The following is a 23,494-nucleotide window of genomic DNA, read 5'->3' as shown; positions in this document are numbered from 1 at the left end:
CTTACGTTGACCCCGACCTCCAAAGAGGTCGGATAGATAGTGAAGGCCAATTTTTCAGATTGGGCCTTTTAACTTAATTTGAGCCTGACTTATGATTTGGACCAGGGTATGAACAATAATATGAGTATTTTAGTCATTTTTTATAATAGGATATTGTAGTTATTTTTTATAAAAAAAATTAATTTAGACCGGTTTAACATTTAGTTCATCGTTTTTTTGGTCAAATCAGTTTGTCCGATCTCATTATAACAAAAATAATATAATTTAATCGATTACATATGTAAAATTTTAATTATTAAAAAATATTTTAAAAAAAATATTTTAGGTGTCTTTATTTGAGTGACTCTTAACTAATAATACATGAAAATTCTTAATATTGTATGTATAATATATTTAAATTTTGTGATGTTATAATATCTAAAGTTAAAAGTTGTCCGACCTTTTTTTTTTTTTTTTTTTATAAAAATTTCTGCATTGTACTAGCCTGATTATAGTTCAGGGGTCTTTATTGTTTTTTAAATTTTGGTTGGTCAAAATTATAGTAACATTTCAAGGAGGATATTATCCTCACAGGCCCAAATAAGTACAAGTAACAACAAAGATAATAAATGATATTATCTGCCTCTCACTAACTGGGACAAAAATTGAATATTTTGTGCACAATACAAAGATGGTACCTTTTCCTTTCATATTCACAAGAATTTTATCCTTTTTTCCTCAGGAATTTAATTTTTTTCCCATATAATCAAAACCTAAATAACTCAGTCAATTCTCACGTTGGACTTCATTATTAATAAGATTTTACTATAACAGAAATTCTAAAGATAAATACACTATAACATGTAGTATTCAAACGTTTTTTCAATAAAACTTAACAAAGTAGTGCTTAACGAAATTTTAATAGACAACATAAAACTTTTCAATTAATTTTTTTATGTTAAATCAAATTCTATATCTAATATGTTAAAACAATTTTTTAAATTTGAAGTATTACTATTAATAGATTGTAATATGATTTCTATCGTGGCACTCAAAGTCTTATTTTGATATAAAAATAATATATATCAATAAAAAATATAGGCAGACAATGAATTTAGTGAATAATACAATTACGTATAAGAAAAGTATAGGTAGAAAATGAAAATATTAAACAATGTGAACAATGAATATATCGGATGTTCATTTTACTAGGTGTACGGATAGTTATTCTAATATTAAGATTTAGGTGGTTGTTTATATTGTTTAAGAAAATCATTAGTTACCTAACATTATCCTTACGCACATGATAATCTCCTTTTTTTCACTTATAATTTTCGTAATTTGGATAGAGGTATATACGTGTAATGTATTTTTATTTTATTGAACTAATTTTAAAATTTATTATTTATATTATTTATAAAAATCATTGTCTATTTAACAAATCTGCAATCCATAAACACTCTACTCTTTATGTATAGAGATAGCACATGTTAGGTGAAAATATGCGTTTATTTGGAGAAAAGAATCATATATTTGTGAATTGTCATTCCTTGGGTTTGGACTCCTATGTATGGATGATTGTCCTTCCTTCATTTGCAATAACTACAAAGAAAATCGATTTTCTCCGTCCACTGTTACAATGAATATATATATATACGACTATAGCCAAAATAAATTATTAAAATCAGTCATCAATATAAAATATAAATATATATTAAAAATAAATTAAATTATACATATATTTATATATAAATATATTAGTAATTGGCCGATGAGTAATAACCCAAATGACATAGACTCCCCATATTCAATTAAGAGGTTGCGGGTTCAAGTCTGCTATCTTGTTGCGGATTCGAGTCTCATATTTTTAGTAAAAAAAAAAAATATATTAATAACTGATTTTAGTATACAAATAATATTTATTATCTATATAACCTACACAATATTCGGGGAACTAGTAATTTAAAGCAACTACTTTGTAACAAACAACAACTCGTAACATTAGTTGAGCCAGAATTTCGAATTTCGTGGGCAGAATATAGAATGAGTGGTTGCATGTTGTTTTCTGAGCAAATCAGCATAAAATCAAGTTCGGCTATCTCCACTTTCCATCAATCTCTTTCTCATTAATTTTTTCTCGCGAGCTATATTTGAAAAACTTAGAAACTCATTAAATTTTTTTGTGTGCCATAGTTGAAAAACTTAAAAAGCATTTTTTTTTTATGTTCCATTAATACACATACTTATTATATATGAAACACATGTAAACAAAATAGTATCCATTGAGTGTCATATTCGACAGGTCAACCAATATTCATGTTTCAAATTTTTTTTTTTTGGTGAATTTAAATCATTTTGATATTTGAAATTTGAGTAATGTGATAAATGTGATACAATGTTGGATGCGTGACACTTGCGCGAAAAAACGGGGCCTTACTTATTCTGTTCAGGGAGGATGAAAGACAAAGAAAGGGATCGGGGGGCTTATTGATCGGAGAAAGGGAAGGGACTTACTTATTGGACCTAACTGAGAAGGAGACAGAAAGGGATCACCTGACCTTATCTTGAGTGAGAGAGGCTAGTCGCAAGGCAGAAAGCTTAGTCTCAAGTCTGAGGGTGAACGAACGGGATTTCTATTTCATTCAGAGCCCGGCCAGTGACAGAAAGAAATACATTGACAGACGGAGTCACCGACCGGAATGACATGTATCCGAAGTCCTCTCCACCGGATACTGCCCTAAAACAATCCTAAGCTTCAAGCTCATCCAGAAAGACCCCAAGCCCACTAGCGGACTACTGATCCTATTAGAAAAAAGAAGACGAGACTCGTACTAGGCAAGAACATCAACCAATCCTAGAACTACAAGATGATACCTTAGAAGCGACTTCTCCTAACGACAAGTAAAGGCATACCCTCTAATAAAGGAGAGCTGCTTTCCCTCTATTAGAAAACTAGACAAGAATGGATGTCACAGTGGAAAGCTCAACCGCGTGGCACAAAACAGTGGGTTGGGGTTCCTGATCTTGTCTTCCTTCAGGCTAAAGCTTCAAGTCTCAATCCGAAGTCAAAGAGAAAGTAATAGATAAATAGATGCCCACTCTTCCCCTGGTGTAGCTGCTGCAAATCACCTATTGAGTTACGAAAGAAACCAACAAGAAACTTCCCACTTTGGATGTCCCACGATTCTGCTAGTTTAGAAACAAAGGGGAAGGCTACAAATTACATGGGTCGCTAGGTCAGAAAAGCAAGAACTCAAAATTCTCCCCAAGTAGGATTCGAACCTACGACCAGTCAGTTAACAGCCGACCGCTCTACCACTGAGCTACTGAGGAACAAAGGACTAAAGTTAAGGAAGCCGACTCTCGTTCTTTGGACACCAACCTATGACCGAACAAAAAAAGGTTCGTCACTCTTTTTCACATACACCGGGAGAAAGGGTTACGATAGCAAGCCCCTCCTCGGCCGGAGAGCCTCCGGGACAAGGGGGCGCATGCATATAACGGAGCAACCATCCACTCTCGAGATTCGTATTGATCAATCGATCTCCGCGTCCTGCCAGTTCGCTAAGTAGACTCACTCTCCCGAGGGGCTACAAAGGCTGGAACTATTCCTGTCAAAAACAAAGGACCTACTTATCATCCTAGGAGTTAGCAGGTATGATTGAGTCCCCTCTCTGTCTGTCTCTCCGAGTTTCTACTACTAAGTAGCACTTCTGCTATTCAATCATAGAATCGATTCCAATCAAGCTGAAAGATGAAAGAAACCCTATATTATTAGTAAGCTCTAACGCCCTTCCTTCAGCCGGCTCCGCCCCATTGTTGACTTTTATCAAATGGATATTTAGGGATCTCTCTTGTTCATAGATCTTGAAACCAGATCCATATCCATTTCTCAATATATATATCTATCTTTCTATCTATCGATAGATATATTGATATAGATCTCTATTTGGATCTATCTCCATATCTATCTAAGCTAAGAAAGAACCAATACTTAAAGGGCGTAACCAACGGAAGGTTCTCACCCTGTCCCCGACATTGTTCTCCGACGATGCCCCGCGGAATGGATAAGCGAAAGGGGCCTTCTCTTTCTTTCTTCAATCGTTCCGATCAGGACAAGTGGGTTGGTTTCGTCCTTCTATCTACGCAATTCTCTGTCTTCGTTCGTGATCATGTTGGGCGAAAGGTAGTTTGTTGTAGAGGAGCGGCTGTGAAACGGCGATTCCCCCCTTTCCATTGAAGTGGGGGCCTCCTTCCCCACCATTTTTCCTATTTATTATGGATAGGGATTTTACCGATGCTGAAGGTAGCTTGCTTACCAGGCCACCCACTTTAGAAGCTAGTCGCCAGAAAGAAGCGGCGAGGACGCGAAGCTGTCGTAGAAGCTGCCCTCCCCCCCTGTAGTCGAAGTACTGGGCGCTACTTTGATTCAATTCAAAAGGTAACGACTTTTTCCGGTTTCCGCAACCGTAATCATTTGTCACTCCGATTACTTCATCCATAAACCTTTTTTTTTTCAATAGCGGTACGCTATAAAAAAAGTAAAGGATAAGCTTGCATTCTAGAAGCGGTAGCTTCCCGCCTCCTTCATTTCTACAGCCTCCTTCGGTGATAAAAGTTCCCTTCCCTTTTCTAAAATGCCCGATTGGTCTGCCTCAGCAAATGTACAAAGTGGACCGCTGTTTGGTTGGCTGACCCTCTTCTTACCATTCGGGTTGGGTTGACCCAGAAGTCAAGTTAGAAGGAATGGAACCAATGGAGAGTCGTCCGCAGTTCACACTTGGGCAAAGACGACTGACTTTGTTTGGAAGCGGAACACGAACCGATTTCCGCTATTCCGGGTTCTTATTGAGCGTAGCGAAATCAAGGTTTATTATAAAGTCAGCGAAGTTTCTATGGTGTTCTACCTTTGCGTAGTCTCGGTCCACAGTGGAAGGCTCCGTACCGACGCCTCACTACTACTTAATTAATGGCTAAGCGATTTCATAACCTGAGCTTTCCTTAACCAGCTGACCTTACTTCGTAACCTTCCGCAATAGAAAAAGGTTCATAGCACTCAGAAGTGCTTTCCATTCCATTCTCTTACCCAAAAAAAAAAAAGAAAAAAAAATATTAATTTTCAATTTGCAAACAAGCAGGCATGCTCATCATCTCTGTTACATTATTTCAGGTCACGTAGCCAGCAAAAGGAGACACTGATATGCACCAGCATTTTTCTTTTCCTTTTCTTCTGTGGTCGTTATTTTTTAGAATATCATGATATATACGGATTAATTTCAATTTTTTTTTGTATCATATTCAACTACTAGTTTACATATATGAGACTTTTTAATAACCATCAAGAGATAAAATTTAAATATTTTTATTGATCATATAATACTTAATTGTATAGTTGTGTAAAATACTTTAAATAATACTATTAATATATTAAAATCAGCTATTATATATATTGTTTAATTTATTTTTAATATATATTTTATATTTTAATATGTATTTTATATTAATGTTTGATTTTGGTATATACTTAATAATACAGTTAATACATTGATAATATTTTAGACTATTTTTCTTAATTTTATTTTTTAAAGTTTTAATATCAACCATTCATTTATTAAAGATAAGATAAATTTTGATTCATGAATTTGATCTGATAATTAATATAAATTTTAAACATGCTTAATTTGATAATGAGTTTTATAACTATAATTCAATCAAGTCATTTTGTCACCCATTCATGAATACTTATGTGTGCAGATAACTATTAACAGCTCATCAGTAGCTTGCTGATGGTAATGTCTCTCAACTTGTTTACATGACAGTTAACTAACCGGGCATCTCATAAGTATTTTAATTTGTAAGCATTTTATTAATTAGATTGATTATAAAAAAAAATTAATTTGATTTACGGTTAAAAATAGCTTTTGTTTAAAATTTAAAAGCCAAACTAACTATTAGATGAAAATTTATGAGCAAATTGAGTTTTAATGCTAGTTTGGATTGGTTTTTTTGAGTAAAAATTATTTTTTAAAAACAAATTAAAGTACTTTTTACTCAATTTTAAATTTATTTAGATATATTTTTTTAATTTATTAAAAAATTAAACTATTTACTTTTTTAAAAGTTAACAATATTTTACTTTTAAAAAAATAGAAACAAAAAATATTTTTAATATTTGAAATTTTTTAAAAAGCTTATTTAAATGTAAAATAATTTAAAAAAATAAAAACTAAATATTTTTTTAAAAATCAATTTAAACTGATCTTTATCTCTTAATTATTAACTAATTTTGGTATTTACTTTCAAATTTTCGTAAAAAAAAGTCCTACAAGAGAATAAAGTATTATTTTGACTAAAGAAAATCTTATTTTGACTAAAGAAAATCTGAAACCAAGAATAAAATAAATGCTATGTCACGTTTTACACTAATGATAAAAAAATTAAAGTACAATATAAGTAGAAAATATGTTCTAAAACCAAACAAAAAAGTGCATTAAATTGCGAAAAGGATTGATCCAAGGAGAAATGGCGTAATGAATTAGCATAGAAAGCAATTAGTTTTATATTGCATAAATAATGATGAATTATATTAGGTAAAGGTTCAGGTGGAGTGGAATTCACGTAAAGTTGATAACTGAGAGTCGTTCGATAATTTGATTGATTTGACTAAATTTTTATTTAACGGCTCTCGACTATCAACTTTGCGATGCACCTGAATTTTACCATTATATTAGTAGCGAAGAAAAAGAAAAGAGGTTAGTAGAAAATTAAATTAAATTAATAAAGAAAGCAAATGAGAAGCGAAGGAGCGACTGAGACTCAGATTGCAGAAAAAGCAGAGACTTTGAGACTCGACTCTTGAGACTTCACAACGCCTCCCTTTTCCTCCTTCTCTCAGATCGATTCTCTTTCTCACTCTCTCAACTCTCTTCAAAACCCCCACAACTAACTTTCTTCTTCTTCTTCTTCTTGTTCTTTGTATATACATACATACATACATACATGTACATGTATCTCCACCTTCCATATCCACCACTCCTGACTTGCTCTTAATCTTCACTGAAACGTCCTCGATTCTCTTGCGAGCTTCTGCTTTAGACAACATGATACATTCCGCTGCTTCATCCATGGCCTCACCCCTCTGCACGTGGCTGGTGGCGGCTTGCATGTCAGTCACGTGCCACACTGACCGCGCCGGGACTCCAAAGGCAGCGCTTCGGTCATCCAAGAGGTCAAGGAGGACGAAGGCGCTGCCAGCAAACACCTCCCAATTGAACATGAGATTGATTTCTTCGCTGTACGGATCCAGCATTCAGGGACTCATAAGCTCCTTCGAGCCCTGCGATGACTACTGCAACACTCACAATGCCTTCTCTTCGCTCTTTCGATCCACAACTCCCAATCGCAGACACACCCGTCTCAATAAACTTTCTCATTCTGGTAAACTTTTTTTTTTTTTTTTTTAATTTTCCCCACTTAAATCACCTCAAGTTAAGATATTTCTGGTGCTTTTTCCAATTTTAATCTGTACCCCGTACTGGGTATTTCAATTTGATTCATTTATTTATTTTTCTTATATTAATATAATAATAATAGTTTTTTTTTTTATTATGGTTATGAAATCTGGGTTCTGATTTTCTGGTCTTCTGAAAGATATGTGTGTGTGTGTGGCTTTTTTCCCTTTTTTTTCTGAATTACTTAAAATGCACAAGTGTTAGCTTGGATCTTTGTCTTTTGGTTGGTCATCCTAATAAATGGGGTTGCTTGGTGGTTTAGTATTGAGGGTTGTTCTACCTGCTCTGTTTAACTGTTTTGAGGGTACGGTTTATAATATTAGGAGTATGGGGGTAGTTGTTGTTCTTTCTTTGCTGAGATTGATGGTGCACCTGTGTCACTTAATTAGGACATGTTGCTACAACACTATGCCATTGCCCATGCTTTTTGCTTTCATTTCCCATTCCTACTTCATTTCCTTGTATTTATCGTACACCCAGGTATCTACATAAAGTTCCCATTAAATATTGGTTAATGTTCGCATCATCACTTTGAATTTCTTGCAATCTCGTTGAGGTAGTTCAGCATATTCACAGAATCAACTCAAACGAAAATAAATTTCTTTTGACTTTTATTTTGTTTTCTTTTCTTCATGAAAATAATAATCACACTGAAGTGTTCTGAATTTAACTACTATGTAAATATCGCCCCCACGTGGGATTACCTCTCTCTCCCTCTCTCTCTAGTTTTTTTGTTTCTCTATGTAAAATAGTGGAGGTAAGTTATGCCTTTGTCATAAGCACACATAAGCAAGCAGAGGCTCCTTTTTTTTTCCCTCATTTTTTTTTTAAATTATCATGTAAAATAGATGATTCTGGCACAAACTATCCACAAGTTATTTTTGCTCCTAGTTCTTTAGTATGTTTTTAACACACTGGACAAGTCTACTACTGCTGCATGCATGTCCCTGACTGATGGGTTCTAGTATTCAGTGGTCTTGAGTGTTTTGATTTAAAGCAAGGGATATAAGTTGGGTCTGATGAATTTTTCGAGGTTTCATAGCATTTTTGTTACCATAGTCTTAGAATTACTACCTTGGATAAACCTAAGCATATTTTTGTTAATGGCTGGGGTTGCATTTCCTGCTCAACATTAATGTGCAACAAGGGTATGTTCGGTTAGGGGTTAAAAATGGGGCGGGAATTTTCAATGGATGTGGCCCATGTGTAATTTTACTCATAGAACTTATTGTAAAAATTTCACCCCATTTCTACTTCCCAAAAGAACATATCCTTATCATGATCATTGGAAGCTACACATGCATCATGTTGAACTATAAGCTGTGGGCCGTTCTTTCTTGTATGCTTCTGATATGAATTTCTTGAATGATAGGCGGTTGCATGCAATTTTTATTATTGCTGACTTATTCCTCTGAATTGCAAAACTATAAGGTAAAACAATGGCTGTAGCTGTGGAACCTGCACACGAAGTCACAGCAACGAAAAAACCTCCTACAAAACAAAGGCGAGTAGTTGTGACTGGGTTGGGCGTTGTTACACCTCTTGGTCACGAACCAGATGTTTACTACAACAATTTACTTGATGGTGTTAGTGGCATAAGTGAGATCGAGACATTTGATTGTGCTGAATATCCAACGGCAAGTTATATATAATTGAAATTGTATTTCTTGTTGTCTGTTGTAGCTTTTGTTCTGAACATTCTATGTTTCCAGAGGATTGCTGGTGAGATCAAGTCGTTCTCCACTGATGGCTGGGTTGCACCAAAACTTTCGAAGAGAATGGATAAATTTATGCTCTATTTGCTAACAGCCGGTAAAAAGGCCTTAGTTGATGGTGGAATTACTGAAGATGTAATGGATGAGTTGAATAAGGAAAAATGTGGAGTTTTGATTGGCTCAGCGATGGGTGGCATGAAGGTAACCTTGTCTTTCTTTCATGTTGAGATACAAATCTTGTAAAACCAGCTGGTGTTGTGGACTGAATTTAATGCCACTGCAATCCAAATGGAGCAGAAGAGTGTGCTATATTTTCAACCTTGTGCCCTTGTTATATTGACTATGATTTTTGGTGCTTTTTCTACTGAGCAGGTTTTTAATGATGCCATTGAAGCTTTAAGAGTATCATATAAGAAGATGAATCCTTTTTGTGTACCTTTTGCCACAACAAATATGGGATCTGCCATACTTGCGATGGATCTGGTCTGTTGTTGCATGGACACCATAAATTGGTGTTTTGTTTCGTACCAAGCTTTTATTTTGGCTATGTTATCTTCAGCTTCTAACAAACATTGTTATCTTTTATGGATTACAGGGATGGATGGGCCCTAATTATTCAATCTCTACAGCTTGTGCTACAAGTAACTTTTGTATATTGAATGCAGCAAACCACATCATAAGAGGTGAAGCTGTAAGTATTCATGCTTTGATATTACTCTCAGGATGGTGAATTTTTCGTATCCAATATTATACCTTATATTTATTTATTTATTTAACTTTCTTTTTCTGAGACAGTTTGGTGTAATGATATGGTCATTGCATCAAAATGTATTGATAAATTTAATATGAAAATATTCCTGCAGGATGTGATGCTTTGTGGTGGCTCAGATGCTGCTATTATACCCATTGGTATGATCTCACCATTGATTCTTTTTCACCTGCATACGGTTATCATGCCATAAATCTAGCTGATATGAATCCACTAATCATTGGTACAGGTTTGGGAGGTTTTGTGGCATGCAGAGCCCTATCGCAGAGGAATACAGACCCTACCAAAGCTTCACGCCCTTGGGACATTGTAATACAACAGAAATCCTGCTCATTCTTTCTGCTACTCACCATGTTTTTGTATTGCTGATCTTTCATCATTTTTTATTTTTGAAACAATACAACTATAATTATAATGAAATTTGATGACCAAGTCTTGTATCCTTTCTTGTAATCTGAACAGCATAGTTTATTAAAAACTAACGTTTCAATGGTCACAGATACAACTTTTCCTTTTGATCACAAAAATGCTGTCTTCTATGGATATGAGCTATGGCAAATTCAGTTTTTCTAATTAGGCTGTTTATGATATTCCAGAATCGAGATGGATTTGTCATGGGGGAAGGAGCTGGAGTTTTACTTTTGGAGGACTTGGAGCATGCAAAGGTACAGGAAATCAGATCTAATAATTTTAAAACAGAACATCCCTTATGAAATGACAGTGCATGTTTTGATATTATTACTGCAGACTTGTGCATGTAATTTATTTCATTTAGTGCATCCTTCAGTTCCTTCAAACAGTATTAAAGGACTTCATACATCTGTTCTCTCTTGAATTAGGATTGATTTTCAGGCTGCTGCTTGTCATAAAAATTCACCTGTTACTTCTCATGTCAAATCTGCGCTTGACATTTGTCTTGCAACTAAATCAAATGCATCTCTTTTACATTGCAGAAAAGAGGTGCAACCATATATGCTGAATTCCTTGGTGGAAGCTTCACCTGTGATGCATATCATGTGACAGAGCCACGTCCCGATGGTAAAATTTCAAATCTTTTACTACCAAAATTTAAAGCATTTATATGCATGCTATGATTACCATGCTTAAAATCCGAAGAGAACAAGGCAAAAGAATGTGACAAGGGTATTTTTATATATTTAGAATCATGTGTGCCATTTGCTGATGGTTAGGTTAAGTATTTAGAAATATACTATATGTTGCATTTTTCTTGTTTGGCACTGGAATTTCTTCTTCCGAGATCGTGATGGAATTTAAAACTGCATGTTGCGATCATGACTTGTCTCGACAATATGGACCTGGGATTTAATAATAGTCCTATATTAGTGGACCTAGTAATCCTAGTCATAATTAGTATCTGCTTGTACTTTACCACATTTCCTTTATGATTCCATTCGGACTCTTCTTTGAGCATTCTATGACTTGACAAGGAATGATTTGTATCTCCCTGCGGAACTTGCATTCACGTTTCTTTACTCCATCTTAAATAGGAGCTGGCGTTATACTTTGCATTGAAAAGGCATTAGCTCAGTCTGGAGTATCAAAAGAGGATGTGAACTACATAAATGCACATGCCACATCCACGCCTGCTGGGGATCTTAAGGAGTTCCAGGCTCTGCTTCATTGTTTTGGTCAAAATCCCGAGGTACATCTATCTTTTTAAGTTACACCACCATTAACATTGTTATCTTGGTGATCAATTCTATGGTAAACATGATCTCTTGTTCTTCTGGAGTTCATGTTGAGTAAAACACTGGTACTTCTGATATGGTCATCCATACTAATGTCTCTTGTTTTTTCAGCTAAGAGTGAATTCTACAAAATCTATGATTGGTCATCTACTAGGAGCAGCTGGTGGCGTGGAAGCTGTAGCAACAGTCCAGGTAAAACCCAATGGATCACTTAGTTCGGTACCCCGCGATTGATGACTAAAATGGTCCTGAGGTTTGCTCTCTCTTCGTACAGGCAATTAGGACAGGGTGGGTGCATCCCAATATCAACCTGGAAAACCCAGATCAAGGAGTGGTAATGTTTCTTGTTGCATCATTCCATCCTTCATTTCAAAATTTTAATCTTTTAATCTAACATGTCCAAACTAATGACAAAAATTCAGGATGCCAAAGTGCTTGTGGGCTCAAAGAAAGAGAGACTAGATATCAAGGCTGCCCTATCCAATTCATTTGGTTTTGGAGGCCACAATTCTTCAATCATATTTGCTCCATATAAGTGAATGAATACATGTTTCAGAATAATACCTTCCCTACCATTATACAGAAGGTATGTCTCTAAATAAGAATAGATGACCATTTGTATTCATAAAAGATGAAAACACTGACATATGTATCCACACTAGATCGAAACTAAACTTGTACCCACGCAAGATGTCCTCCGTGTGACAAAAGTACCCTACGTGGCACTCTAACCCTCCAAAGACAGGATACTTTTGTCACACGGAGGGCATCTTTCGTGGGTACAAGTTTAGTTTCGATTTAATGTGGGTACATATGTCAGCATTTTCATTTTTCATGGATACAAATGGTCATTTATTCCTCTAAATAATGAGCAGGTCATATCGTCCTACTACGAGAAACACATTTAATTTGGATGACTGTGGATGTTCCTTGAACATGTATTAATTGTGTGTTGTTTTTATGTTAAGTTACTAAGGTAGCCAGGCAATTGTTACACGCATGATCAAAGTCATGAATTGGATGAAAATATATGTGGAAATGGTTGGAGCAGAAACTCTTGAGGACATTGTTGAGAGATGGTTTGGTGGTTTAGATTGTCTGGCCGAGATACATGGTGGAGCCGGTTCTATCCACCGATGAAGAACATGAATGGCTGCTATTGCCTTTATAGAGTAGGACTTGACCCACTTTGATGTGACTCTTAAACAAATCCACTTGGCAGTATATATAAGCTCTTCTGTTTTATTTATTCCCTATGTACCCAAATAGTTTGTGCAATAACAAATTGCAATTTATTTTTTCGCTGCCTTGTTCTATTGCCCTTAAACCAGACCATTTAGGGAGAAGGGGATGATTTTAATCTCTCAGGAAATGCCTCTTTAGTTTTATTATTATTATTATTATTCAGACAAGCATGGCGCGTATTTAAAAATAATACTCTTTTTTTTTTCTTGTGCTCTAAATATCAAAGACAAATAACGTTTTCTTGAAAATAGATCTCAATTTTTATTCCAATTGATGTTAGATATTATCTTCCATCATACAATATCTTTGGTTTTTTCTTAACAGCATCAAATTGAGATTTATTTCCCGCTTTTCATTAAAGGTCAGTTTCAAAACTTGACAATTGCACATCAGAATCAGAAAAACCTTGAGATATTGCTCATGTTTAATGCGAGAAATTAACCAAAAGCAATCCATCCTTGATGCAAAGGTACTTTTTCTTCGGATTGGAGTAAATACAAAACAAAATCGAGTAGGAGTAAATGTACATCCGAAAGTTTTTCCATTTGCTGTTGAACAAACACAAGAAGCCTACTCAAACTGGCTGACCTACTGAAGAATCAATTTTTGTGATGTACACATTTGGCGGAGGACAAAACAAGAGAACACTAAAATCGATTTCATAAATAAAGAAAACTGCCGGATGGTTATCTACCTCATCAATGATATACCAATATACATTGACCCTATTCACATTTTCTTTTTGCTGCCTTTCTTCTTTAGTTTCAAGCTCTTCATGGACAACACACCAGAAGCGCTCTTACCTTCAAACTTTTTGGCCATCTTTACAACACTTGACATACCCTTTCTCGCTGCAGCACGCTGCTGTGGTCGGCGACTCATCATTTTTCTATCAAGTGGCCAGTATGCGTATGGTTCAAGCTTGTCCTTCCTCTTCACATCTCCCCTGGCCTTCTTGCTAGCATATTCCTTCCCCGTGTAAGCCCACCCGGAGTCTGATGTTTTCCTTCGCTTCTGGGCTTTAGTCCCAGACTTCCCAGACAAGTGACTATCAGGCTCACTCCTAGCATCGTACTCAGGTTCGGCAGGTTTTTCCTTCCTCTGTTTCCCTTCCTCGTGGATAATTAAACGTCCATGGGGATCTAGCTCCATCTCATCATCTTCGGACCTCGATTTTCTTTTGAGATGCTCAGATGATCTCAGAGCAGACCATGTTTTCTTGCGATCAAGCAGATCAAGCGGTTCATCATCTGATTCGTCAGACAAGTGCTCAGGCAAATTCTTCTTTAGCCTGGTGTTGGACCTACAGAAACAACCAACAATTGGGAACAGTCCATTTTTAAGTTCCAGAACAAACCAAAATACATTTTGCAGTATTAAGTTAGATTTACAAAATGTTTGATCTTATACCAATTTACTCATTACATCTTAAAAATAATAATAAAATCAGCAAAAGAATCCAGCCAGTAATAAGAATGGGCAAGTCAGAAGATACATCTTACCTCATTGAAGTTGCTGCTGGTCTGCCCCTTCCAGAGATTGTCTTGGCATTTAGATAGTCCACATCACTCCCGCCACTTTCTTCATCAAAATCTGAAAAGATTTTTGTATGATTCCACATACTTTGCCTGAAAATAAGCTTACATATATTTGTCAGTGCATAAAAGAATCGTGCATAATAACAAAAATCACAGCTTCAATGCCAAATTAATGCACAAACATGTTTTAAAATGGCATTTGGTGCACCATACTGGGTGTAGCTTTTCTAGTTAGTCACTAAAGTAACATTCACTTTGCTTTCATACACCCAACAATCATACACACTTGCAAAACAATACTACATCAAATGTGAAATTAGGTAGGAAATTCAAGAGTCACAAACATAGGTTTCTGGTGCTGAAACTATTCTGTCCCTAACAATGCAACCAAATACTTTGACCGTTACCTGGACTTGGTTGCTTTGGACAAATGTGATTTAGTTTCCTCAGATTTAGCACCCCGTTTTCTCTCTTTCCGTTCCTGGATCTGTTACGAAATTGATTGAAAATCTCAGAAAAACTCTTCCAAAGGAAGGAAAAAAATACACTATAATGCTTGTCCAAATTACCTTGCGAATGTTGGTAAGAAGTTTCCTATGTTCTTCAGGTATGACATCTTTAACAGCACCCAGTCCACACTTTGTGACAAGCATTCCCAAGAGAAGTTTAACCTGCAAAGAATTTGAATGTGTTAGCACTTAGCAGTTTACAGCATGAACAAGCACCATTATCTACAAAACAACAGTCATCCATGATAACAGATCAATGAAACTGCAGTTTTCGACAAAAACACCACGTAAAATAACAAAAGCAACCTTTGCTTTAAAATGATTTTTGGTGCTGTTTTGCCACTTCAACAAACCTTCCACCATCATCTGTAGGGGCTGCCCTTTTAACCATTCTGCTTGTGATTTGACTACTAATACCTTCAATAAACCCAAATTCGCCTGCAGCATGACATGAAAAACACACTTAGTCCTGAAGTTTGGCAAAAGATCATTTTTCCTTCAATCATCAATAACCAATCAAATAGAGAAAGACAGACCTTAATTATCTCTCTATTTTCTGTTGGGAGTTGGAGATATGTCGATTTGAGCCAGTCGAAAGCAGGAAAAACAAGATCAGAGAATTCGTATAACAAACGAGCTAAACTTTTTGCAGCTGCACTTATCATATGTGAAGTTTTTCCACCCAGACCCCCAGCAATCTGAGCTCATGAAAATCTCACAAAATCATTATCCAACGAGGGAGAAATTAAATGACGTGTTCAAGACTAAAGATTGATGAGTAAAATACTGTACATCACATCAAATAGAGGATGTGCAGGTGATATCAATTATTAAGAAACTAATGAAGATGTAAAAGCACAAGTTACATATTACCTTGTCAAAAAACTCTCGCAATCTTTCGCTGTTCCCACCTCTCTCCTCATCTCCAAGTACATGGCCAATTTGGACAAGTATATCATAAGCCCTGTTCCTGGTTTTTTTATTAACCTGCAAAGATACTCTTCCAAATTTAGCACCACAGCAGCCTTATGAAGGTGAATTAAGAAACTATTTTCAGGTGAATCTGATGTCCTTGCCAAACAACATTCCCAAGTGCTCCATATAAACACATTGAAGAATGATCACCCACTGTTCATTGACATGATCAATCCAAGAACAGCCACAACATAATATTAAAAAAAAGGACCGACTAGGTAGTATTGAATTTGACGGGTCCAAAGACCAAAATGAAGAAATAAATACATTAACAAAGCAAGATTTTATTCAAAATCAGCGTCAATAACACAATAAAAACAATGTCCACAACATTTGTAATGATAGAAAAAACCCAATACAAATTGATCAATAATATTTATCAATGCACTGTTGCGACGATGGCTCAGATTTAGACATTTAGTATTCAAATAAAACATCACACACTTGAAAAATGTTGCTTATACCTACATAAACTAGAGGGGAAAATGCCAGTTGAAGACATTGCATGCCAACTCATTTTGGAACATTCCACAATTAACACATTACCTCTTTAACAGCAATTATTATTTCGACAAGGAAAACTTCAACATCTTTTCTCCACAGGTCCTCCAAACTATCCTGTAGGCAATGCATGCTTTCACATTATTTACGTTCACACAGTAACACTAGGTGATGCAAAAAACTCTACAGCTTATCAGATGTATCATTACAAAAATAACTCAAGGTAACAAAGAAAGAAGCAAAAGCACATTTTTTAATACCTCAGACTTTGAAGCATGAATTATTAAGAAGTAAAGGCAATCAAGCCTGTAACGTTTGGCAGAAAAATGGCATGAATGAAGAATTTCAACCATCAGCTCAAAAAGTTCCTTCAACTTTGAAGAAACAAAACTATCTGAGCTCTGTCAAGAAAAACAAATCAGAATGTTTAAGCCAAAATAGTAAACACTGTCAAAGAAAATATATTCACAACATGAAATATAGTTCAGCAGTAAAAACACCAATTAAAGGTAGTTTGTAGTGATCCAAGAAAGAAAACATATAGTGGTGAAAGATTTAGAATAACTCCAACTTAACGATTGGACAGGTAACCAATCTTTCAACAATATTATGCATCCCCATCAAATAACAGCACAAATTGAAGCATTGTAGCTACAGCTCATACAGCATCAATACTTTTTCAGGAATATGCTTTAACCACATCAACCCAGACTTTTGGTTAACCAGAAAACCAAGTCAAATGTTGTATAGACTACCTTGAGAATGATTGAAAGTGCTTTGTATGCCTTCTTCTGCATGACACCTTCGGCATCCTGCAATTAATTAAAACTATAATACTTCTAACTTCAAATGTGAAAGGGGGTTGGGGGAACTACTATAATAGAACTAAGTTAAATACACTTTTACTTGGTCAGACCTTTAAGGCTGGCTTTATTACATCATATAATGCATCAATCCCTTCAGCCGTTAAACCAGGCAACAGGGAAACTGCAAAATCAACGTACTGTGCCCTGGGATAGAAAGAAATATGTTACAACTTTACGAAGTAAATCCATATATACACAATTCACGAAATAGATGACTGTGGATACTTGATAACTAATGAAGAAATTTCTTTTGACGCTTCATCAATCTGCATAGAACTGAAATTCTGGGAATTGTCTACTCTGCCAGCATCTTTAAGGCGTTTTCCCATCTCTCTCATTCTGCGGATGAGTAAATTCCCCACAACCGTGTTATCTGCTATGGAAGCAATATCACCAATAGTACGCTGCAAATGGACCAAAACCATCTCTATAAACTTGTTGCACCAGCCAAATGTAACAAATAAATTATCCATTCAATTCAAAGACAATGAAGAATCTAAAGACAAGTCCAGTTAGCATAATCACTAAATGGATACAGCATACCATGAAATATTGATATACCAAACAAATTGTCTATAGAAAGACTAAACAATTAAATAACAGTATGCAAAAAACATGCTTCATTTTCACACTGGTGGAGGGAGATCCTTTGCCACTGACATAAGATGGGTTTGGTAAAGTTTTTGCTTTGAAGTTGCTTATTTTTCTTGTTTTTTCAAATATGGCTTTTCAAAAGTTGCAGCAAATATATTTGGTAAAACAAAATAGAAGTATTCTTCAATAAGTACAAGCTATAATAATAGTGCTTGGTAAAATTGCTTTAAAATTTAAAATGACTTTAATAGACACAAATATAATAAAAAGTTAGAATGTGTCCAGATATTCATTAACGGATAAGGTTATATTGGACTTTTTAATTTTGAAAGGAACAAGCAAGCTTTGAAAAATATTTTCATAGATGCTTTCAAAAGCACCCTAATTTTTTTAAATTGATAGCACAAGCACATGAACTTGCTGTTTTTACTAAACATACAGTGTTAACTAATGCTTTTGAATAGTCCAAATATTTCTCCAATAAACATACAGTCTCTATCACTCCTATCAAAGTGATTGTACAGAAAAACATAAATGCCGCAACCAAGTTACACAAATAAGGATTCCCTATAAGCATTACATGGCAAACAAAGTATCGGAATATTCTAGAACAAATAAATTATGATAATGATGAATATCACATGTAGCGAACAAAGTAGAGGGAACTATCACAGACCCACCACATAAACAGAATGTCTAACATCTAATTATAAATTATCTTCTATGTTGCGATACACTAGTCATTTAGGGATGCATAATTACTGCACCACTGCTGAACACTAAAGAGACAATTTCCAATTTACAAAGTTTAGTACCTGCAAACAACCACCGTCATCTTTTGAGGGCTTCAGGAATACATCTGCCAGAGCAACTAGTAAGTGCTTTGCAGATGACTTCAGCACGTTCAAATTGTCCTTGGCAACCTGTTGAGAATAACAGACAAGACCTTGTTTGTCCATATCTTGCCCATCAAAATCTGTGTTATTTGCTTCCTCAGCATTCTTATTTTGCTGAATCAGAAGCTGCAAGCTATTGCATATTATTCCACGAACGTCAGGTTCCTCTTTTATCTCTCTGCATAAATGTCCTTGTAGATTCACGAAACATTCAGCAGTGTCCACAGGATAGTTACAAAATGAAGGCAGCAAGGACCACAAAGAGTAAGCAAGAGCATCTGCATTCCTTGATGAAACATTGAAACCTTGCTTCTCAAGCTGCAAAACAGAGAAAGTAAGTAACGAAAATCTCTGCAGGAGGCTAATACTGCAACTCATAAATAAATAATAAATTGTTTCCCACCTTTCGAGCCTTCTCCCTTATACGTTCAATCATAGGTAAGATTTCATCTTTAAAATAATTTAAACGGGCACCAATAATATACTGTTTCAGGATTGGAAACAGCCAGATATTTGCATCTGACAAGTCCTCAGCTTCCAAATTCAGAGGTATAAAGGACAACAATCGTTCAGGTCCCATTGCAGCAAGAGCTGATCCAAAGCATTCATGCAGCTACAAGATGTAGAATGTACTATACATAAGTAATCAGTTGCCCAAAGAAAACTATAACATAAAAAATAGTTCCAGAATCTTGTCAACAACATACTAATGGGCAAATAGGCTAAGAAAGAAACTGAGTCAAAGGGTTTGCTCCCAATTCTCGAAAAATCATAATAAATATAAAAATCAACAGAAGTTTGCAGCACAGAGCAGCTATTCTGTTATTTGCTAAGCACGAATTCAGCAGCATTGACAGCACCAAATGTCCCTATCAAAACTAATTACCTTTGCAAATCGAAGATTTGTAACCTAGAAATAAAATGGTTGCTAAAACCAACCCAGTCACTTTAAAGTTTCAAACCTTCAATATTATAATAGAATACAAAATATGTACAACTTTTTCCTAGTCAACTCTAATGGAAAACCATTCAAACTAAGACAAAACAGAATGTTTCAATAGGAATATAACAGACCTGTTTCTTAAAGGGAAAATCTTCATCATGTAGCTTTTGCACATCTACTAGGTTTTTGAGTATTCCTCTCATAAAATAAGGAGAACTGTTTCCTGTATTGATGATAGCAAATTCCCGAATATAAGTAATTTGCAGTATATACATTTTAAATAACAAGATTACAAAAACCGACTCAAAAACAGAGGTGAAACAAATATAGGCAAATTAAACACGCCATCCATGATTTAGACAAATTAAACCATAAGCATAATTCTTATATTAGAAAGAATACTAGCTGGCCTCTCTTAGTCTAATCACCACCAAGCAAAAGGTTATCAGTGCAAAAAAGAAGAGTGAAATCTGACAGCAAACAAAGTACCTAATTTATTAAACATAGCTGAAACAACTTGTAATACTCTGTCCCGGACAGCAATATAGTGGTAATCAAGTAAGCTCTCAATAGTTGCACAGCATTTTTCAATAATGGTTGGTCCTGACTTCCTCGGTTCTCTGTCATTACTGCAAGAGATCTGATCCACTCCCTGCATAATCAACCTTGCATCAATACAAGAGTTAATCATGCTCTTAAAGGCATCAGTGGCTGCATATATTGCCTCTTCATGTTCAGATGCCAAAATATCTGCATATTCAAAGGAAAAAACAATACTTGAGGAAGTACCTTTGGAAACAGGTAAGCACATTTGAACACACATGCGTGCACAAACCATGAACATGTGCACATAGAGAGCATTAAGAAGCGCAACATAATTAAATCATTCAAAAAGGAAAAGGGGGTATGATATCTTACCTTTGAGAGCATTAAAGACAAGAGGGAGCTTAACCACACATATATCCCTGTTGCGCAAATAAATTTTATTCATTCCAGTAGCAAGCAAGCGAGCAGTAGATGTAAATGTCATTCCATCTCCGGAAGTCTCATTTGATGAGATAGAATGAGCCAACGAGCATAACAACTCAAGTAATGGGTCGGGCGGAACTTCTGATGTTGGGTAGAGACAAAGAAAACTCAAGCCATCTGTTATGCGCCTTGTGACTAGAGGTTGATGCAAATCCAAGAGTTTTTTGTAGTGCTGGAGAATGGTGGTCTTGTCATTCAGTGACAAGAAGGGAAGACTTTCTTTCAAGGCATCAAGAATATACAGAACCTGCTGGGCTCCAACAGTTCCTTCGCTGGCATTAGCATCTGCTCCACCAGCCAGCAGAATAGACCTTTGCAGAAGTTTTCTGACTCCCTCACTTGCGGAGGCCAAGAGAGAAGAATTTTGGAAGTTCAGCAAAACGTCACGAAGACACAAATGAGATTGCCTTCTAACCTGTTAAAAGATTTAGTTAGCACACACAAGATTCGAATATGCACCGTAGTTTAGCAAGCATTCAGTATCCTTATAATCAAGAACAGAGGCAGAAATCTTAAAGCGGAACAGAAGCTATATGCAAGACCCAACCATAGGTAATGTACCATTCTTATTAGAACAGGATCAACTAAGTATAAAAGTTGTAAGAACTTGGGGACATAGCACACAACAATATCCTCATCACTGTGAAAGCTTTATCATGGTATCCCTATCGCCCCCATATCCATTGATTTTCACAAACTGCAAATTCGGATTTTGTTTTTACAGAGAAGCTAATATACCTTAGGTTGTGAATCAGTAAGGAACCTCAACAACTCATTGAACAACCGAGACACATCCGACCAATCCACACTGTCCCTTCTAATCAACAAATGTGAAAGGCACTTTAATCCTGAAACCATGACAATTTCTGATGCCACCAACGACCGAAGAACTCGCTCCACCAGGCCCGACAAGAATTCCCTCTGCTTCTTCAGCACCGCAGCGGGCACTCTCGGAATGAGGAGGGATATAACGGTGAGGAGGGCACCGATGACGTGGCTGGGAGGATCGGGTTCCACTGATATGCGGTCCAGGGAGGAGCATGCAGCGCCAAAATAAGCGACAGGGGAGGAGGGGAGTTTTTGGTCCTTGAGCTCCTGAGACATGGCACCGACTACGGCGCAGAGATGCAAGTGGCTTTCCTTGGTGGAGCCGGATAAGCGAGAGAGGATTGAGTCGCAGAAATCATCGTTCGAACCTTCCCCGAAGATGGATGGTGCGTCCATCTCGAAGTCGTCCATGGAGGATGATGTAATCGGATTAATCACCGGAAAGTGCAGTAAAACCCTAGCTCCGGCAGCAGCAGAGGTTTAAGCACTCAACGAGAGATGCAAGTAAAGTGAGAGGTTAATAAATTAGAACCCCTTTTGGGCCGTACAACTTATTGCTATCCGTTATTGTTTTTTGCTCCTTCTTCTTAATGGCGGCTAACTAACGGTACGTTATGGATTCGCGGGAAACATTGGGCCTTTCGGCCCAGTCCAACAAAAATCCACAATGAAATGTTCAATTTTTTATTAACCTTCGGACCACAGACCTAAAAACGCTCCATATATATGTCCAAAAAAAAAAACGCTCTATATATATATATATATGATCTTGCAATACCAAACAACAAAAAAACTGATCTCCATCGATCATGTGAACTGGTGGTAGATACTAGATATCTTGATTTCGATTTAGAGAGAACAAAATTGATCCATAGTATATTTGGTTGAGAATATAAATTGGGTGAAAATTTTCAAAAGTAAATTTAATATAAAAAGTTTCATATGAGATGCATTTATACAAATTTTCATGGTGTATCTTGAAAATATTTGTTTTGATTTGTTTCAGAAAAACTTAATTTATCAAATACAAATAATCGATAATACAGAAAATTTTACATGAATGGTATATTGGAATTAATTTCATATATATCACAATGTTATTTGTTTATTCAATTATATCTTCCAAGTTGTGCATATCCTTCCGGATTACAAGGTAGCAGGTACTGGTATAAACTTATAATATAGTAGCAAAAACACATGTTCCAACTTGGGGCGGCACAGCACACATAAGAAGCTACTTGAATATTTCTTATGATATTTATTAGTCAACACTCAATAGGAGTCATCACGAGTCATGTGACTGAATTTATGCTTCTCATTTGATTTAATTTTTTGATACAGGCCTTTCCACAGGTTATTAATTTTAAGCAGATCAGCTAGAAAAAGACAAAATCCCAATAAAATATATTACTATGAAAACTACTGATCGAATTTATTTAAGCTAAGATTAGTACACTATGCGTGTAATATGAGCAATTAGTCACTACTGTAAAGTTATAGTATATATCAACTAATTCGTAAAAAAACTTGCAACACATATGCTTATTAGCCTCTAAAAAACTTAAGCAAAAGTGTTATTCTTTTAAATCTCCGAAAGATATATGTAATAATAGATGGTTAGCTTTTTTAAAAAGGAAAAGTACGTAGTAAATAAAATGTAACTAGATGATTGGGTTTTTGAAAGAGAGTGTGGCTTAATTAATTATACTGATAAATAAAAATATTATTTGTATACTAAAATTAATTATTATATATTTATATATAAATATATATTATTTAATTTAATTTTAATATATATTTTATACTAATAATTATTTTTAATAATTAATTTTAATATACATTTAATATTATTACTAATAAATTATTACTTTCCCTTAAAAAAATCCA

General features: G+C 35.5%; 2 protein-coding genes and 1 non-coding gene across 5 annotated transcripts; 1 reads left to right on the top strand and 2 right to left on the bottom strand.

Annotated features, from left to right (window-relative positions):
* The first annotated feature begins 2,391 nt into the window (after positions 1–2,391).
* Positions 2,392–12,984, top strand: LOC112740759 (3-oxoacyl-[acyl-carrier-protein] synthase II, chloroplastic). Of its 3 annotated transcripts, XM_072215332.1 has the most exons (16): positions 3,352–4,420; positions 4,503–5,024; positions 5,150–7,416; positions 8,922–9,127; positions 9,203–9,406; positions 9,578–9,688; positions 9,801–9,896; positions 10,069–10,114; positions 10,204–10,283; positions 10,571–10,639; positions 10,928–11,012; positions 11,483–11,637; positions 11,795–11,875; positions 11,958–12,017; positions 12,106–12,269; positions 12,652–12,984. In XM_072215332.1, the coding sequence occupies exons 3-15, from the start codon at positions 7,080–7,082 to the stop codon at positions 12,220–12,222; spliced, it is 1,647 nt and encodes a 548-aa protein (XP_072071433.1). In that variant the 5' UTR covers positions 3,352–4,420; positions 4,503–5,024; positions 5,150–7,079; the 3' UTR covers positions 12,223–12,269; positions 12,652–12,984. The 3 variants fall into 3 exon arrangements, with proteins under 3 accessions (XP_025645142.1, XP_072071433.1, XP_072071434.1); XM_025789357.3 differs by lacking the exon at positions 4,503–5,024 and having other exon boundaries at positions 2,392–3,634; XM_072215333.1 differs by lacking the exons at positions 3,352–4,420; positions 4,503–5,024; positions 5,150–7,416 and adding an exon at positions 7,706–7,970.
* TRNAN-GUU (transfer RNA asparagine (anticodon GUU)) lies at positions 3,241–3,312 on the bottom strand. The gene has a single exon. It is a non-coding gene; the product is annotated as a tRNA-Asn (tRNA).
* Positions 12,985–13,386: 402 nt separating the features above from the next.
* LOC112740758 (uncharacterized) lies at positions 13,387–22,665 on the bottom strand. The gene is made up of 18 exons (XM_025789355.3): positions 21,518–22,665; positions 20,669–21,194; positions 20,240–20,500; positions 19,882–19,973; positions 19,211–19,420; positions 18,727–19,125; positions 17,543–17,721; positions 17,368–17,461; positions 17,207–17,263; positions 16,712–16,852; positions 16,497–16,568; positions 15,849–15,962; positions 15,512–15,673; positions 15,282–15,413; positions 15,036–15,137; positions 14,874–14,953; positions 14,431–14,556; positions 13,387–14,231 (listed from the first exon to the last, which is right to left on the bottom strand). Exons 1-18 carry the CDS (start codon positions 22,016–22,018, stop codon positions 13,658–13,660), a joined length of 3,822 nt encoding a protein of 1,273 aa, XP_025645140.1. The 5' UTR covers positions 22,019–22,665; the 3' UTR covers positions 13,387–13,657.
* Positions 22,666–23,494: the final 829 nt, after the last annotated feature.

The sequence above is a fragment of the Arachis hypogaea genome, chromosome 14 (assembly GCF_003086295.3).
Source record: "Arachis hypogaea cultivar Tifrunner chromosome 14, arahy.Tifrunner.gnm2.J5K5, whole genome shotgun sequence".
Taxonomy (NCBI): domain Eukaryota; kingdom Viridiplantae; phylum Streptophyta; class Magnoliopsida; order Fabales; family Fabaceae; genus Arachis; species Arachis hypogaea.
Note: the sequence above shows the minus strand (reverse complement) of the source record. Positions and strands in the feature narration are given on the sequence as shown.

Bases quoted from the DNA above. Each gene is read 5' to 3' on its own strand.
- LOC112740759 (XM_025789357.3), top strand. From the start codon at position 7,080: ATGATACATTCCGCTGCTTCATCCATGGCCTCACCCCTCTGCACGTGG. The intron at 7,417-8,921 runs GTAAACTTTTTT...CAAAACTATAAG, and splicing joins CAATAAACTTTCTCATTCTG to GTAAAACAATGGCTGTAGCT. The intron at 9,897-10,068 runs GTAAGTATTCAT...ATATTCCTGCAG, and splicing joins ACATCATAAGAGGTGAAGCT to GATGTGATGCTTTGTGGTGG.
- LOC112740758 (XM_025789355.3), bottom strand. From the start codon at position 22,018: ATGGACGACTTCGAGATGGACGCACCATCCATCTTCGGGGAAGGTTCG. The intron at 14,954-15,035 runs GTAATTTGGACA...ATTTCGTAACAG, and splicing joins TTCTTACCAACATTCGCAAG to ATCCAGGAACGGAAAGAGAG. The intron at 14,232-14,430 runs GTAAGATGTATC...TTGTTTCTGTAG, and splicing joins CCAGCAGCAACTTCAATGAG to GTCCAACACCAGGCTAAAGA.